General features: G+C 39.4%; 1 protein-coding gene across 1 annotated transcript in view; it reads left to right on the top strand.

Moving 5' to 3' along the window:
• Positions 1-550: 550 nt before the first annotated feature.
• Positions 551-18,165, top strand: part of C8H11orf49 (chromosome 8 C11orf49 homolog) — a 189,595-nt gene continuing 171,980 nt past the window's right edge. The window contains 1 exon segment of the mRNA XM_032640346.1: positions 551-669. Coding sequence (XP_032496237.1) covers positions 624-669 — 46 coding nt within the window. The 5' untranslated portion in view covers positions 551-623.

The raw sequence follows: 18,165 nt of genomic DNA on the forward strand, positions 1-18,165 counted from the left end.
TAGAAGGAGGGGCTATAAAGATAAAGAGGAATTTGAAAGGAAATGTCAATGAAGTCATAGAGAATTTAATGAGCACTTTCTGGATGCCCAGACTTGTCACAGGCAGAAGACACATCCCTGACCTCAAGAAGCAGCCAAGATATACGCACGTGAAAGCACTTTGTAGTAATTTAAGATGATAAATAATAAGGAGATAAAAATAGGTAATGGGATAGTAAATGTTTATGGGAATTTAGGGGTGGGAGCTATTATTGTGACTTAGGATAACAGTTGTATAAAGCAGGAGTAGTTATGAAATTCAGAAATTGCGGGTATATGGAGGGCTGGCAATAATTTTTCGACACCGGGAAATATGATGGTTTCAAAGGAACTCTCCACCTCAAATTCTTCTAACACCAACGCCTCAAGAAAGGGAGGCCAAAGAAACTGTGACCGCCGCGAAGAGACAGCTCCCGGAACTAGTGTGGCCGGCTTGGCGTTGCGATACGGAGACTGTTTGCGTGACACCCTCTCCGCCTCTAGCCTCTCCTCCCGCCGCGTGGGTGCCATGGCAACAGAGAGAGCCCTCGACCTGGCTTCCGGAAGCGGGAGAGCTGGAGCTCGGAAGCTACCCTGGTCAGAGGATGCTGAGTCCGGAACGCCTAGCCCTACCGGACTACGAATATCTGGGTAGGCGCTTCCTTCAGTTTCGGGGAAGGAAAGAAGTGCAGACGAATTAGGCCAGGGTTTGGTGAGGAGGCCGGGGCGAGGTCTGAGTAGGAACGGGTAGGGTGGGCTAGGGAGGGGCGGGGTGGGGGCGGTCCAGGGCCTGAACTTGTAAGGCCCAGCGAGGAGGAAAACACCATCTGGGAGTAGAGAATGCTCAAGTGTACCCGCTGGAGCTCAGACAGTGTGGATTGTACCCTAAGTGGGCTAGGTTGGAGTTGAGAATTGAGGGGCCTTTGGGGGTATTACTGATATGCTGCCAGTGGAGTAACCTTGGAACCTTGAAGTGCCAAATTAGTCATTCTGTGAACAATCATTTAACCGTTATAGCGGCAACTAACATTTTTGAGCATTTCTTTTACATTAGGCACTATGCTAAGCATTTTACGTGCATTCTTTATTGAATCTTCATAACAGCCCCAGGAGGAGACTGTGTTTTTCTTCCATTTTGCAGACAGCGAAACTGAGGCTGAAGAGGTGACTTGCACAAATAAGGCCACACAGCTACAAAATGGTAGGGCTAGGATCAGAACCTAATTTGCCCACTCCTGAGCTTGAGCTCTTGACCATTAAGGCTGTGGCTGTAATACTTTACACACACTGTAACACCTTCAGTGTGTAAGGCATTTACTGGATGAAAAAAGGATATATGTATGTTGTGTGTATGTATGTATATACATACATGTATGCACACGTTTTAAAAAATTGATAGACTTTATTTTTTAGAGCAATTTTAAGTTTACAGAAAATTGAGCAGATATTATAGAGTGTTCCCATATACTCCCTCTCTCTCTCACTCAGAGCTTCCCATTATTAACATGTGACATTAATATAGTACATTCATTACAATTGATGAACCAATATTGATAAATTATTATTAACCAAAATCCACAGTTTACATTAGGGTTCACTCTTTGTGTTGTACAGTTTTATGGGTTTTGACAAATGCATGATGTCATGTATCAACCATTATAGTATTATGCAGAATAGTGTCACTGCCCTGAAAATCCTCTGTGCTCTGTCTATTCATCCTTCCCTCTGTCCCCCAACCACTGACAACCATTCATCTTTTTACTGTCTCTAAAGTTTTACATTTCCAGAATGTCATATAGTTGGAGTCATAGAGTACATAACCTTTTCAGACTGGCTTTTTTCACTGAGCAATATGCGTTTAAGGTCCCTCCATGTCTTTTCCTGGCTTGATAGTTCATTTCTTTTTATCACTGAATAATATTCAATTGTATGGATGTACTATACACATTTTTTTTTTTTTTTTTTTTTGCGGTACGCGGACCTCTCACTCTGGTGGCCTTTCCCGTTGCAGAGCACAGGTTACGGATGCACAGGCTCAGCGGCCATGGCTCACGGGCCCAGCCGCTCCGCGGCATGTGGGATCTTCCCGGACCGGGGCACGAACCCTTGTCCCCTGCATTGGCAGGTGGACTCTCAACCACTGTGCCACCAGGGAAGCCCTATACACATTTTTTAATGAAAAACAATTCTAGTTTAAATTTTTGAATTAGTAATATGGAAACTAGATTAAAAAACATAAAGAAGTTTATAATGAAAAGTCTCTTCCAACCCTTTTTCCCCCATCTGCCAGTTTCCATCCATCCTCAGCCCCCCACTAGTAACCACTATTACTGGTTTCCTGTGTATCCTTCCAGAGTTTAGTTTATTAGGTATATAAGGGAGAATACACTTTTTTCATTCAATATATCTTGGAGTGATTTCTGTGTCAGTGAGAGCTTTCTCATTCTTTTAAAAAAATGTTTAGGGCTTCCCTGGTGGCACAGTGGTTGAGAGTCTGCCTGCCGATGCTGGGGACACGGGTTCGTGCCCCGGTCTGGGAAGATCCCACATACCGCGGAGCGGCTGAGCCTGCGCGTCCGGAGCCTGTGCTCCGCAACAGTGAGAGGCCCGCGTACCGCGAAAAAAAAAAAAAAAAAATGTTTAGCTACATAGTATTTTAAATAATTTATTTGACCAATTCCCTGTTGGTACACATGTTGTTTTTAGCCTTTTGCTATTACTGAAAATACCCCACTGAATAACCTGTAATTTTGTGCCATTGCTAGTATATCTGCAAGGATAAATTCCACAAAGTGAAATTGGTGCGTCAGGGACATATGCATTTTAAATATTGATAGATATTGCCAAATCGTCTTTCACAGGGGTTGTACCATTTTACACTGCACTAGCAATGTAAGAGTATGCCTGTTTCCCCATAGTCTTTCCAACAAAGTATATCAAACTCAAACCATCAGATTTTTTCAACCTGTTAAGTGACAAATAGTCCCAGGGTAGATTTAATGTGCATTTCTTTTCTGAAGTTGAGCATCTTTTCACCAGGTTTAAGGGCTGTGTGGTTTTTGAAAGGTGTATATATATATATATATATATATATATATATATATATATATAAAGAGCATTGTTATATCACAGATAATTTTGCATCCAATGAATAAGAATATCAATGTCTAACAATGCCTAGACTTTTGCTAAGGATTTTATGTATTTTATCTTATTTACTCAGTACTAACGAATCTATGAAATATTTGAAAAGCCTAGTCTATTGTTCACTTCCTTGGATGTTTGCGTCAAAGTCTTAACATATTTAAATTATATGCCTCAAAGGCTTGACATATTTAATATACCGGTGCTTTGGTGAGTAGAAGTTGGTGGTCCCTCCAAAAGTGGCTTTTATCAGCCACTAATTCAGTGGCAATGTTGATAATAAATCTATAAACAGAATCAAGATTTCAGGTTGGTTGTAAAAGCTTCAATGTCTAACCACTTATCTAATTATTGAACCCTGGATTATTGAACCTCCTTCAGGTTCTGTTGCATATTTAAGTGCCTTACCTCCCTGTGCCATTCACCATCTGGACGTTCATACTGCCCTAAGCAGGGTCATCCTACTCATTGGCTTCCTCATGGTTCCTCAGACCATACAACTCTGCTGAAATGCATTTGTCTTTAGTTGAGAACAACCCTGCCCATTACAGTTTGGTCCCTTTTAGAGGCATGCTGTTGCTATTTTGAAGCATTCACCCTCAATATAATGACCACTGAAAATCACCCCTTATAGATTAATTTAATAAAATATTTTCTGATTTGAAAATTTAAATACCTACAGAGGGTTTTTTTTTTTTTTTTTAACTTTTTAATTATTTATTTATTTATTTTTTGCGGTACGCGGGCCTCTCACTGTTGCGGCCTCTCCCGTTGCGGAGCACAGGCTCCGGACGCGCAGTCTCAGCGGCCGTGGCTCACGGGCCCGGCCGCTCCGCGGCATGTGGGATCTTCCCGGACCGGGGCACGAACACGTGTCCCTTGCATTGGCAGGCGGACTCTTAACCACTGCGCCACCAGGGAAGCCCCAGGGATTATTTTTGGCTTGGCTTTTCTTCTTCCTCCTCTCCTTCTCCTCCTCCTTCTCCTTCTTCTTCTTTTTTTTAAAAAATAAGTTATAAAGTCACATGTGTAGGCCTAGAGAAGAAAATACACATACAAAAAAGAAAATTGCATAGATAGGAAAGCTCTATGTTTTCAGTGCATCAGAAAAGTGAAAGCTCAATATCCCTTGGTAGGTGTGTCTGGAGACCTCTTTTTAGTATTATGGTATAGACGACAGGGATACCTATTCAGTGAATATCCATAGATTTTCCCTTCTGCCTGCTAGCCAGGGCTTATATTTGCCTTTTTGACTACTAGTGAAGAAAACAGTCTTTCATCCTGTTGGATAAACTGATCCATTCCCTGCTGACTTTGTGGATTAGGAACCTGTAATCATGGCCTGGAATGGCTTAGGATCTTAAGATCATCATTACAGAACTGACTCCATGATGTTCATGCCTGCAGTCATCAGAATGGAGTGATAGGAACTATGTTAATGCCCAGGCGTGAATAGAGAGAGAGGAGAGTCTGGTAAGGAGATGAAATAAATATAGAGCCCTTGAAAGGTTTCCACTTTATGAAAGCTACTTATTGGAAGCTTCTGCCAGAGGCTGAGGTGTGTCTGTGTATCTGGTTGGGTGTGGAGAGTTCTCTAGAGCTGAAGGGCAGCCTGTTCTGGTCCCAGGTTTGCAAAACACACTACCTACGTGCTGACCTGAGTGTAAGCATGAGGGTTTGAGGTTTATTATTTTACCCCACCTAAATTGGTGAGGTGCTTGCTTTCACTCATGCTTCAATTTGCCTCTTCTGTTTCTATGGATACTGCTTATTCTCACTAAGACTGGTAGTGGATTGGCATAATAGATAACTCCAGGAAATCCGAGATGGTCTTTCTCCTTTGAGGGCTATAGTTTTAGAGGAATCACAATAAACTGGATAGTTATTTTTAAGCTATAGTTTTGGAGCACTTCATTTATGCTTAGCACTGTGCCTTAACTCATTTAATCTTCACAACCACCATACAGTTAGGTATTATTATTAGTCCTATTTAGTAGTTATTAATATCGTCTCCTCATTTTACAAATAAGGAAACTGAGGCTTAGAAAGGCTAATTGATTTGTACAAAGTCACATAGGTGATGATACATAAAAGCAGGGATTCAAATCCAGGTTTATCAGATTCCATGCCTGTTTTTTCCTCTCTACCAAGAAGATAAAAATAAACAAACCAAAATATCTGTTGCCTGTAAAGCGTAGTGATCCTTGCTTCCCTTTTAAGAATGGAGTTCTTAAACAGTTCATTAGTTGCAAATCAGTTTCCTGAACACAGGAATTGTATCTTTCTCATCATTGTATACCTACCTTTCACAATCTAGACACTTTATACATACATGTGTGTTAAATTGAATATGAATAATCTGACCTTAGGGCCCCCCAAATGTGAGCAGCTAACAGCAATAACTAAGACTTATTAAGTACTTACTATGTACCAGGGAACATTTTATGTGCTTTATAAACATTAATGCACATGAAGATAGGTTCAATTTTTATCTCCATTTCACATATGAGGAAACTACAGCACAAAGGTATTAAATAACTAGTTAGTGAGTCCTAGAGGCAGAATTCTAATCTAGCAGTCTGACTCCAGAGTCCACATTGTTAAACTCCATGCAATGAATACCTTGAGCAACTCCAACAATGAGGCTCCAGCTATTGCATAGACCTGCTCATAATGGTTGCATGGATTCTGGAGTAAGTTCAGGTGACTCCAAGGGCTTAATTTAACATTTCTGCCAGGAGGGGGCATACTAGGAACCAGGATGGATCAGGGAATAGTAAAATTCCAGTTCCTTCTTGCCACTGGACTCATCTCTCAAATGCAGGCAATAAGTAAGATAACTTCTAAAAATAAACCATTTAGGAGAGTTTTAATGACAATAATCTATGTACTTTGTGTAGCTGTGTGACCTTGAAGAAGTTACTTAACCTCTCTGTGCCTTAGTTTCCTGATATGCAAAATGTACTTACCTCATACATGTAAGCTTTTAGAGCAATGCCTGGCTGCTACATTGTATCTTCATTGTAAAAAGAGGATACACAAAGATGAGTAAGATACCTTTCCTTCTAGAGCACCTGGGTAGGTGCTCAATAAATATTAGCTGCTATTATTACTCCTACATTTTAACAAAAATGTAATACATCTGTGACAGCCATGAAATCGTGCCTCTCAGATCCCCTATTATGCGGAGGGGAGGGTAATTAACTCTGAACCCCAGCTCTCAATCCAACACCTTGTTCACATTGAGGTCACACTTCCTGCAGGCTGCTCCCAGCGGATGACTGGGTGGGGAAGACCCACTTTTATGAGAAGTGTGACTCCTCTGATGGTGACTTTGGCTTGAGGACTCCCACTGCACTGCAGTCTAATACTCTCACTCCCTCGCTCTTCTTTACAAGGGTCAACCCTGCATTGTGGTCTGTCAGCTCTCCCAGCTTCTTCTAGCTCCCTCCCCATTTTCCCTCATGGGCTTTTCAGTATATCTCTTGCATGTCTGATCCTGTCTTGTTGTCTGCTTCTCAGAGTACCTGGACTAAGACAACATCCAACAGTAACTGATATAGTCCCTTCCAGTCATGAGGTTGATACAGTTTTTTCAAGCCTTGACAAAGGTTCTGACATATGATTCTTTCTGTGTTGAAGATTATTAAGTGTTACTAATCGTACTTTTTTGCATTTGCTGATATCATAGCACATGATATTTACTTGTCTTACTGCCAGGCACAATTTCTTTTTTTGCTTTTGGATGAATCCTGATAAGCAAACTTATTTTTGTTTGAATATAATGAGTGAATCTTCCAAACCCAACCCTATGCTAGGAAACACCTGCATACATATAGTTCACTCGCGCTATAATGACACTTATTTCCCATCTCTGTAGTTGTAGCGCACGGGCTTAGTTTCTCTACGGCATGTGGGATCCTCCCGGACCAGGGCTCGAACCCGTGTCCCCTGCACTGGCAGGCAGATTCTTAACCATGGTGCCACCAGGGAAGCCCTAATTATGTTTTTGCTGGGGAGAAAAAAGAGCAAGTGGGTTCTAAGGCACGTTGTTTGTTGACCCTTACCCATCCCCATTTCTCCAAGGTAACTGATTGCAGGTGATGTCAGTGTTATTCTAGGGTTTAAATTCTAAGGTTCTGTAAATTGTTTACTTTGCTTATCATTTATATATTCAAATAATCTTAAAATCTTTCCTCCAAATGCTGTCCAAAAGTTGGGAATCTCTTTTATTTGTTATAAATACCACATTTGCTAAATGAGTAAATTTAGGAAGCTGAGTAGGTAATTAAAGTTTTAAAAACTAATAATAGTAGATGAGAAGAGACAAAATGAGCCATTAGCTTATCTCTAGTTCATTATCCTGTTTATAGCCTTCTTAGCACTTATCACAATTATCTTATTTATCTATTTGTATATTTTGTTACTGTTTCTTACTAGAATGTAAGCCATAAGGGCAGGCTTATTCTCTCAGTATCTCCAAAATCTAGCACAGTGCTTGGCCCAAGTTAAGTGCTCAGTTGTTAGATGAATAGTCTGCTTTAAGTAGCAAAATAATTTTTTTTTTCAAATGAGAGAAGGGACTCCAGTTCAACAAATAGTTATTGAATTCCTACTGTGTGAGAGACACTAAGCTTTTTTCTCCTTCCATTGACAAAAAAAAGGATGACTGATTAAAATCTTTCATCTGAATGCTGTCCCAAAGTTGGGGATCACTATTATTTGCATAAATACCATGTTTGCTAAATGAGTAACTTTAATTTCATGGTTGACACATTTTCTTTGTTTCGGTTACACAACAGTAAGTTTTAATTCATTTTTTAAAATGATATTTTATGAAGGAAGGAAATTTTATACAATTTGGGGGCATCTCCTTGAGATTCCATCTTCAGTTGGGTGGAGTAATATGCTTTAAGACTGGAATTACCCTTGTCAACTAATCCCTGGGTCCACTGTGTTGGGATGCCCTTGCGCTACTCCCCTACGGGCCTTAGGAAATTGCTCATTCTATGATTGGAATTTCAAGTCAAAACACGTTTATCTGAGCAGAATTTTAATGATTTATCAAAGAGAGGAGGGATTTTCCCAAACACATCTGAACTTACCAAATTACCGATCCCATTAGCTATGTTTTCTCTTAAGCACCTTTCTTTAAACAAAGTAATTACTGCTGAAATCATCCAATGTATTTTTCATAAAAGCTTGTGACTAAGTTTTGTTTGATTAGCAGGAACGCAGTAAAAGTAAATATTGTTTGAGAAGGCACTTTCAGAGCCCTTTCTTTTTCTTCATTGAATTAGCTTTTTTTTTTTTTTTTTTTTTTGTGTTACACGGGCCTCTCACTGTTGCGGCCTCTCCCGTTGCGGAGCACAGGCTCCGGACGCGCAGGCTCAGCGGCCATGGCTCACGGGCCCAGCCGCTCCGCGGCACGTGGGATCCTCCCGGACCGGGGCACGAACCCACGTCCCCTTCATCGGCAGGCGGACTCCCAACCACTGTGCCACCAGGGAAGCCCTGAATTAGCTTTTTAAAAGCACTGTTCTTTGGAGAGAGAAAGAGCCTTTTTCCAGCTGTCCTATTGTGTAGCTCAAGGTCTTGTTAATACTATTATCTGGCCCTGAGATTACAGGTAATTGTGGTAAAACACAAGCTTCAGTTTCTGTAATCTAAGACAGAAATCTGTTTGTGCCCTGGCCTTCATATCAGGTGTTTGTTAAATTCAGACTTCTCTCACTCGGGATAGCCCACTGCCCCCAACGGTAAACAGAGGTATCTGGCAGGGATGGGGCTACATTAGAGCCATTGCCATTTTATTTTTTCTTTTTAAAGATCATGTGGCAGAGCCCCTCCTGTGGCCAACTTACATACAACATGTGCACGAAATGGGAAAATTATATATTTTAAAATAAGCATGCTTGAAACAATAACACTTTTGAATGTGAAATGTACCAAAAGGCCGCATGTCTCTGGCTTTGCTTGTCAAATGGAGAGGCTGCCAGAACCACTCGGCTCCATGGTTCTCATGCCCTAAAGTCCTGCAAATTGACACGTAAGTAGGCAACACACAAAGAAGCTCAGCCCATGAGAAAGTGAGTTTGGGCGCTTGGGCTGCCTTCCTTTCTCTCTGTGTAGATTTCTTTCCAGCTTCGCTTCTTCTGTCCTATCTTAGTTTTTCAGAAAGGAGAGATTAAATGTGTCTGCTATTTCAGCATGTTAACTGCACAGGCAACATGAGGCTAGCACTCAGGCCACTGTTCAGCCTGTCATATGGAAGGAATTGCTTTTCAGGGGAGATTATAATTGTGTATGTAGCCACACAAATGCACATTCTGCCTGGAGGAAAATGCACAGAAGAGGAGGCCTTATGCTGCCACTCAGGTCTCTTTGTGGAGGGCTGCATAAGAAGCCCTTACATGGCATAGTCAACTCTTTTGGGCTTAATGAGTCATCTTTTTGTGTGATGCCTACTTCAAAAAAGGAGGAGGGCGGGGGGCGGGGGGAGAAGAAGAAGCACACTCTTGCCCAAGTGAGTTGCTTTTATTGGCCCTGCAGCTTTGTCTAACAGTTTTGTATATTCCTGATGACATCATTTATAATACTAGTGCACAGAGAGTAAACAAAAAATAATTTAGCTTTCAGGCATTTAGACAAAACTTAAATAGTGCAATTTAGAGAAATGATAATAAGCTTTATAAACAGTGAGCACATGAGCTTAAACAGCAAGCATGACCCCACTCTTTTTTGGAATGTGATGTGTTGAAAGATGGCTGTAGAGAAAACTCGAAGCTTGACACTTTTGAATTATGTGCAGTTCAGACTTGAGTCCATGGTCTAGTGTTAATCCCAAGCAGTATGTTCTAGTTAGTGGATAAAATACAAGCTACCATGTGAGTAAGTCATTAAGCCCCTTGAGTCCTAGCATTTTACCTATAAGAAAGGAAAACGTAATATTACCACCTACTTCACAGGAATGTTAGCAGACTGAGAAGATAAAACATGTGGTATTTTGTAAGAAAGGTATTTTGTAAATAGAAAATAGCATTATTATTGTCCTTCATCAAATTTCCCCAACACATGGAGTTGATAAAAGTTACCTCATAGGGGGTTGAGAGGATGAATTAATATGTGTCAAGTATCTTAAAGTAAACTATTTAATGAGACCTAAAATTGATAGTCTTTCTTGATAGTCTCTAGACCACCAAACCTGATATTTAAACACATGATTAACTTATAAAGTCTTATATGTGCCATCAATCTTTTGCCTTGTCTTCAAGGATTGGCATGGTAGAGGATAGTGAATATACCGGTAGAAGAAAATAGGTTAGGTCTTCAGGAAGAATGGCCCTGCCTTTTTTCTTTTCCAGATTATGCCTATGAATAGTCTTTGGAGTCTTGCTAATTTTTTTTTAATTAATTAATTTAATTTTGGCTGCATTGGGTCTTCGTTGCTGCACGTGGAAGCTTTCTCTAGTTGCGGTGATCGGGGGCTCCTCTTCATTGTGGGGCGTGGGCTTTTCATTGAGGTGGCTTCTCGTTGAGAAGCATGGGCTCTAGGCACGTGGGCTTCAGTAGCTGTGGCACGAGGGCTCAGTAATTGTGGCTCGTGGGCTCTAGAGTGCAGGCTCAGTTGCTCCGTGGCATGTGGGATCTTCCCGGACCAGGGCTCGAACCCTTGTTCCCTGCATTGGCAGGCAGATTCTTAACCACTACGCCACCAGGGAAGTCTGAGTCTTGCTAATTTTTGTTGCCATGTCTGGACATAGGTAGAGACTGTTTTGACCTTTGTTCTTCCAGTAAATATTTGGTTTTGGTCTCATGTTTCTAAAGAAACAAACTCATAAGGAAAAGAAGTGATTGTTTTGTCTCACATTGTGAACTTTTCTTATCATATTTCTTAGTAGTTAAGAGAAAATAATTATTGTTGAAGGACCTGACATCGAGTTCCCTAACTGGAAAGTTCTTAAACTCAGCCAAGTAATAAAACCAGCTTTGGTTATTATCTTTAGAGGAGAAGGGACATCAGAAGAGAAATTATATTTTTTAATTGACAAAATTATCGCTAATATCTCTGCTTCCATTTTTGTTGGTATTTTCATAAGGTTTTAGGCAACAAAACCTGAGAAGACCCCCTCGTGTAATTTTCAAGTTTAAAGTTTCATCTGTTGTTTCCAAGTATAGTAACACTTGGGTAACCTCACTTCCCAGATTTAATTTTCTATTAGATGACACTAAATGGGAAACACTATTTCATTTAAATTCTAACTCCTTAGCAGAGATTATTTCTCTTACATTTTTTTAAATACAGAGGTAATATTCCAACTTCTAAGTAAGTCCAGCCCCCCCAAATACTGTCTTAAGAGGGAAATATATTCAAATAGATGCTCTTGGTATGGCAGCTGGAGTCATTCTCATATACAGGAGGACTGGAGATGGACAGCAATCTCATTTAGTCCTTACAAGATATTTGTGAGGCAGGTACCAGCCTGATCCTCACTTTTCCATGAGGAAACTGAAATTTAGGTTATGTAACTTGCCCAAGGTCACCAAGCTAGTAAATGTGGAGGTGAAGCTTGAATGAAGTTTATCTGACCCTAGAGCCTGTGTTGTTAGCTGCTTTGCTTTTAGGTCTGATTTCTCAAGGCCCTCTTTCCTATTCAGTTCACAAGGATTGAAGGATTAGAACTTAATATTTTAACAGAAATGTCTACAGAATATATGATATATTCCCCAGATTCTCTGGTATAATAGAACATAATTGAACATTTCTTTATGTTGTGGTGTCATTATTTGAGACATTATTTATTATATTGTACTGTAGATGTGTTATGACATTTACTCATGAGGGTGGATGCTAGGAAACGGGGACTCAGAGAACTTAAGTAAAATTTCCAACGTTTATATATAATAGATAGCAGTAGGTGGAGCTAAGATTTGACTAGTACTTCTGGTTCCAAATTTAGTGCTTTGGGTGCCATTCAATCAATGTTAGTTAAATCTGACTTTATAGTTATTAATTAATGATAAGAACTTCCCCCTATGCTTAAAACTCCCCTCTTTCCAGACTAATGTTTCCTACTTGGTCAGTAAGATGTTGAGGTATACTGAGGTTTTGTACTCTAGGTGCTTTCGTGCCACGGATCTCAGGGTGATGGTTGAGCAGCTGTTATAAAAAGATCCACCACCACAACTGCCCCCTCCAGTGCAATGGCTCATACAAGAGAGAACTTTATTTCTTTCTAACTTAACCTGAGTCCAGGATGCGGATGGCAGGATCTGCTCTAGGAAGCCATCGTGGGATTTCAGGTTAGCAGGGCAGCCAAGCCATTTGAAACCCATGGTTTCTGAGGATGCCTCCATTGTAGCCATTTCCAGTTATAGAAAGGAAAAGGGGAAGGAACAAGTCCAGGGCAAACCCCTAAAAGCAAGTAAGGCAGAAGTTGCAAACATCACTTGTGCTCACATTTCATAGGTGAGGACTTAATATAAGGCCCCTGCCAGCTGCAGAGGAGCTTGGGAATTGAAGTCCAACCAGACAATTGTGTGTAAGAAGAATAGGAGCACGTATTTTGGGGTGTGCAAACAATAACCTGCCATACCTGGTATGTGTATTGTTAGTAGGTGCTTGCCCTTATTCAGAAGCGAAGCACAGATGTATCAGTAGGTGTTTGACTTTTCCTCCCCTACCTGTACCTCTGTTAAGTACAGAGTATTTTATCCCTTGTCCGTGTTCTCCATTCTTCTGCCTTATGCTACTACTGAGCTTGGTTGCTCCCTTTTTTTAAAAATTAAATTTATATATTTTATTTATTTTTGGCTGCATTGGGTCTTCATTGCTCTGTGCAGGCTTTCTCCAGGGGCTACTCTTCGTTGCGGTGCATGGGCATCTCATTGCGGTGGCTTCTCTTGTTGCGGGGCACAGGGTCTAGGTGCGCAGGCTTCAGTAGTGTGGCACTCCAGCTGTAGGGCACAGGCTCGGTAGTTGTGGCGCATGGGCCTAGTTGCTCCGCGGCACGTGGGATCTTCCCGGACCAGGGCTCGAACCAGTGTCCCCTGCATTGGCAGGCGGATTCCCAACCACTGCGCCACCAGGGAAGCCCATGGTTGCTCCCTTTTTATTATTTTTTTCTTTCTTAACTCTATGTCTCCTGTCATTTCTCTTGGAACACTTCTCTGTCCTTTGTAAACATTTCCAACTGATCAGAATAGTCCCTTTCTACACTTTAGTGAGCACATGGAATGTTAGCGTTTTAGTTCTCTACTGTTGTGTTGGCTGCTGGGTGTTGGGGCTTACTTTGCTGCCAAATAAAACTTCTCTGAGTGGGAGTTGGACCCATTGTAGGAACTTAAATCTTGTTTCCAGAGAGCTAGTTTTACAATAAATAAAGATATTTATCTTCCTATACTGAGAGTGAGAGTTTTAGAAGAACAAGGAAAATGTGGTGCCACGGAAACTGGGGGAGGAGTGAGTTTCAAGATGGAGGGAGTGTTCAGTAATATCACTTGTCGCAGAGGTCAGATAAGGTAAGAGCTGCAGAAGAGATTTTTAGTGGCATTAGGTGCGAAGTTTCAGTGGAGTAGTGTGGGAGGATGCCACATTTTCCTGGATTGAAGAGTAAATGGGAAGGGTGAGGGATTAGAGACAATAGGTAGGCTGGATTTGTTTCCAGAAGTTCGGTGGATTGGGGAAGGAGGAGGGGGGGTGATAGCAAGAGTAGGGAGAGTTTATTGTTGTTTTTAAAATTTTAGATGGCAGAGAGACTTGAGTATGTTTACAGGCTGAAGGAAAGGGAGCCATAGCCGAGGAGAGAGAGAGGATCCAAGAGAAGAGCAAGATGATTAAATGATGGAATGCTTTTTCAGAAGAGGTGGGAGGGAATTCCAGGATCAAGGGCAGAGGAGCAAACTTGTTTTTGGAGGTGGGAATCAGGGCTATGTTTATCCATTGGGCACTATAGGCATTGTGCCCAATCTATAAACTGTTTTGAGATCTTTGAAAATATTTGCTACCTATAAAATATTTTTTGACCCTAAACTATAGGTAAATGTTTAATTATACATTTATAAAACATAGTATAATGTCACTTTTATTGTTATGTTTAGTGTGGACAAACATTTTATTACATTTGAAAGCAGCTTATAGGTAAGATTTTTCGCAGTTAGCAGGAATTCCCAAGTGAGAAATCAGGTCCTAAGATGGCTTTAAAAAAACTCTACAAGGATATTATTCAGCAATAAAGAAGAAGGAAGTCCTGCCACTTACAACAACATGGATGGACCTTGAGGGCATTATTTTAAGTGAAATAAGTTAGAGAAAGACAAATACCATATGATCTTACTAATATGTATGTAACATTTAATATCTTTAAAAAACCTGGACTCATAGATACAGAGAAAAGATTGGTGATTGCCAGAGAGGTGGAGGGTGAAGGGTGGGTGAAATGGGTGAAGATGGGGAAAAGGTACAAACTTCCAGTCATACAGTAAATAAATCCTGGGGATGTAATGTACAACATGGTGACTGTAGTTAATAATCCTGTATTGTATATTTGAAAGTCGCTAAGAGAGTAGATCTTACAGGTTCTCATCACAAGAAAAAAGATTGTAACTGTGCATGATGATGGATGTTAATTAGACTTACTGTGGTGATCATTTCACAATATATACAAATATTGAATCGTCATATTGTACACCTGAAATTAATATATGTCAATTATATATCAATAAAAAAGAAAAAGAAAGAAACCCTGACTCTACAAAGAATAATTGTATTTGAACAACAGACAGAAAGTAAAAATGGTGAAGGAGGGCTTCCCTGGTGGCGCAGTGGTTAAGAATCCGCCTGCCAATGCAGGGGACGTGGTTTCGAGCCCTGGTCCGGGAGGATCCCACATGCCGCAGAGCAACTAAGCCCGTGCGACACAAGTACCGAGCCTGCGCTCTAGAGCCCATGTGCCGCAACTACCGAGCCCACGTGCCACAACTGCTGAAGCCCGCGCGCCTAGAGCCCGTGCTCCGCAATGGGGGAAGGAAGCCTGCGCACCACAACGAGGAGTAGCCCCCGCTTGCCGCAGCTAGAGAAAGCCCGCACGCAGCAACGAAGACCCAACGCAGCCAACAATAAATAAATAAATTAATTTTATAAAAATGGTGAAGGACAGAGTTAAGCTTAGAAATGGAGCTGAAAGTTGATGTTCTTTACCTGACCACTTAACCTTGTGTTTGTCTTTGAAGTAAGATTCAAGGTTATCTCCTTAGAGTTAGGGAAACAAAAGTAAAAGGCATAAAAGAGAGCAAAGAAAATTTGTATTGCTGAGGAAAGGAAGAAACACGTTGCTGTAGGAAGGAAGAAAGATAGCTTGACTAGGGACAAGTATAAGAATTCTGAGCAGCATTAAGACATTTGAAGTAAGGATGTATAAATAAATCCTTTGAAAAAAGAAGCAACAAAGAACGTAAATAGGAACAAAGTCGACTATGTAAATTCTAAAAGAAAAAAATACAAAAATATTGCAAAGTAATAATTAGATGAAATGATTGAAAAACTTTTAGGAAAACATGTTACAAATAATGGATAAAGAGGGAAAATCCAAATAGAACAAAAATTGTTTAATGTATATTTTTATTAGCTACAGAATTTTATCAGTCAAATGGATTTATGAAAGTTTTAACAAAACACAATAGTACCATACCACCCAAACTTCTCACCTCTAAATCCCACTCCTCAGAGAAGACTACTTACAGATTTTTTCACCAATGTCTTTTGATATTTTTCTACATATTTTAAAGTAACATGCTTAAACTACTCTCCTTGATTTTTCAGTTATAGATGTTATCTAATGACTTCTTATGATGGATTTAGTGCTTTTATATCCTCTAAATTTCCTTCCTCCTAGCCTTCCAATAAAACTATGATTTTTGCTTAAGTTAATATTCAGTGTTTATCATCACTAAGGAAATGGTATGTATACATTAGTCATGTGGTATGTACAAACAACATGTACAAACAATAAGGTAAAATTAGAACATTTAGGAAAAGACTAAAGGGGAAAATTTGGAAATAAAAAATATATGGATCTTTTACAAACATTTATCATATACAAAGAAGTTTTTGGTTAATAAAAAGTAGAAATTATATATATTACATCCTCAAGCTATAATAAAATAAAATTAGAGATAATAAAAGTATAATTTAAAAGTTACCTAACCACAAGGACAGTTTAAAAATTACTTTCCTTTACAACTATGTTAGATAATAAATTTGAGAAATAACAATAAACTATTTTTTGATCCCAGCACAATTAAAATCTATGGGCAAAAAGCAATACTTTGAGGAAAAATTATTGTTATAAATTAATAAGAAATAAAAAGGTAATTAAGCTTAAAGAATTTAGAAAAGGAGCAAAGTAGCAAACCAAAGAAATTATAAAATAGAATTAAATAATAAAACTAAAAGTACACGAACAAGTTGGTGATTTTTTTTGAGCTTTCAGAAACAAATAGTTCATAAATTACAAAGTTTGTCATTAACTCAGAAAAAACTGTCATCTTTCTTTTTTCTGTCAGTTTTATGGATGTGTAATGTATCATCCATAAATCACCAATTATAAGGGTAAGATTTAATAAGCTTCGATATATGTATATAGCCATGTAATTATCACCTCAGTTACAATATATAACATTTTCATCACCTGAAAATGTCCTTATGCCCTGCTCCTATGTTGAAGCCCTAATCCCCAATGTGATGGTATTTGGAGGTGAGGCCTTTGGGAGGTAATTAGGTCATGAGGGTGGAGGCTTCATCATGGGATTATATGAAGAGACACAAGAGAGATAATCGCTCTTTTCACCCTGAGGAACAAGGTGGTCATCTGCAAACCAGGAAAGCTCTTTGGTAGTATATTACTAAAGTTGGACATACTCATACCCTATGGCCCAGTCATTTACTTCAAGGCACAGAACCAACTGAAATGCAGACATAAGTTTACTAAAAGACTTATGCTAGAGTGCTCATAGTCACACCATTCATAATAGGCCCAAACTAGAAACTGAAAACATGCTGTCAACAGGGAATTGATAAATAAATTGTGGTATATTCAATAATGGAATATTATGCTGCAATGAGAATTAATGAACTCACAGCTGTATGGACAAACCTCACAAATATGATATTGAATGAAAAAAGCCAGACACAAAAGACTGCATACTGCATGATTTCATATTTCCAAAACAGGAAAAATTAGTCTATGTATTTACCCTTGGGGGTCTTACAGCTGGAAGGAGACTCCAGGAGGTTTTCTAGGGTGCTGATTATAAGTGCAAATTCATATTTTTCTGTATACTACGATACTTTCATAGAAAGTTTTAAAAAATTATGTTACTTAGTTTTTAACCTAAAGATATGCAAGTAAAATAGAACTGAGGTCCCAGAAATAGATGCCAAAGTACATATCCATTTAATTTGTGACAAACTGAGTGTAACAAAATAATGTGAAAAATTCATTAGTTGAGATAATTGGAAGGAATATGGAAGAAATAAATTCAGATTCACACTTCATACCATGTGCTTCAATGAATTCTAGTTGAATTAAAGTGTTAAAATACTTAAAAAAAATTTAAAGTGAAAAATTACAGTCAATCTGCATGCCCATCAGTAAGAGAATGGTTAATAAATTATGATATTTTTATAATAGGTATTACCATGCAGCCGTTGAAAAGGATGCGTTAGACTAATATGGAAAGATGTACGTTAAGTATTAAATGACAAAATAAGTTACAGAATGTGTACAAAGTGGTTACATTTTGTAAAAAAACAAGTTAACGTTTGTACATATATGTATGATCACACATAGAAAAAGTTCTGGAAGGATGTAGAACAATCTGTTGACAGTGAATACTCTGAGAAATTGAATTAGGGAAGTGCTTACAAATGAGGAAGCCTCACTTTTTACTTTATACCCTTCTGTATTGGTCTGTTACATTCATGTGTTGCTTTACAATTAAATT

The sequence above is a fragment of the Phocoena sinus genome, chromosome 8 (assembly GCF_008692025.1).
Source record: "Phocoena sinus isolate mPhoSin1 chromosome 8, mPhoSin1.pri, whole genome shotgun sequence".
Classification (NCBI taxonomy): domain Eukaryota; kingdom Metazoa; phylum Chordata; class Mammalia; order Artiodactyla; family Phocoenidae; genus Phocoena; species Phocoena sinus.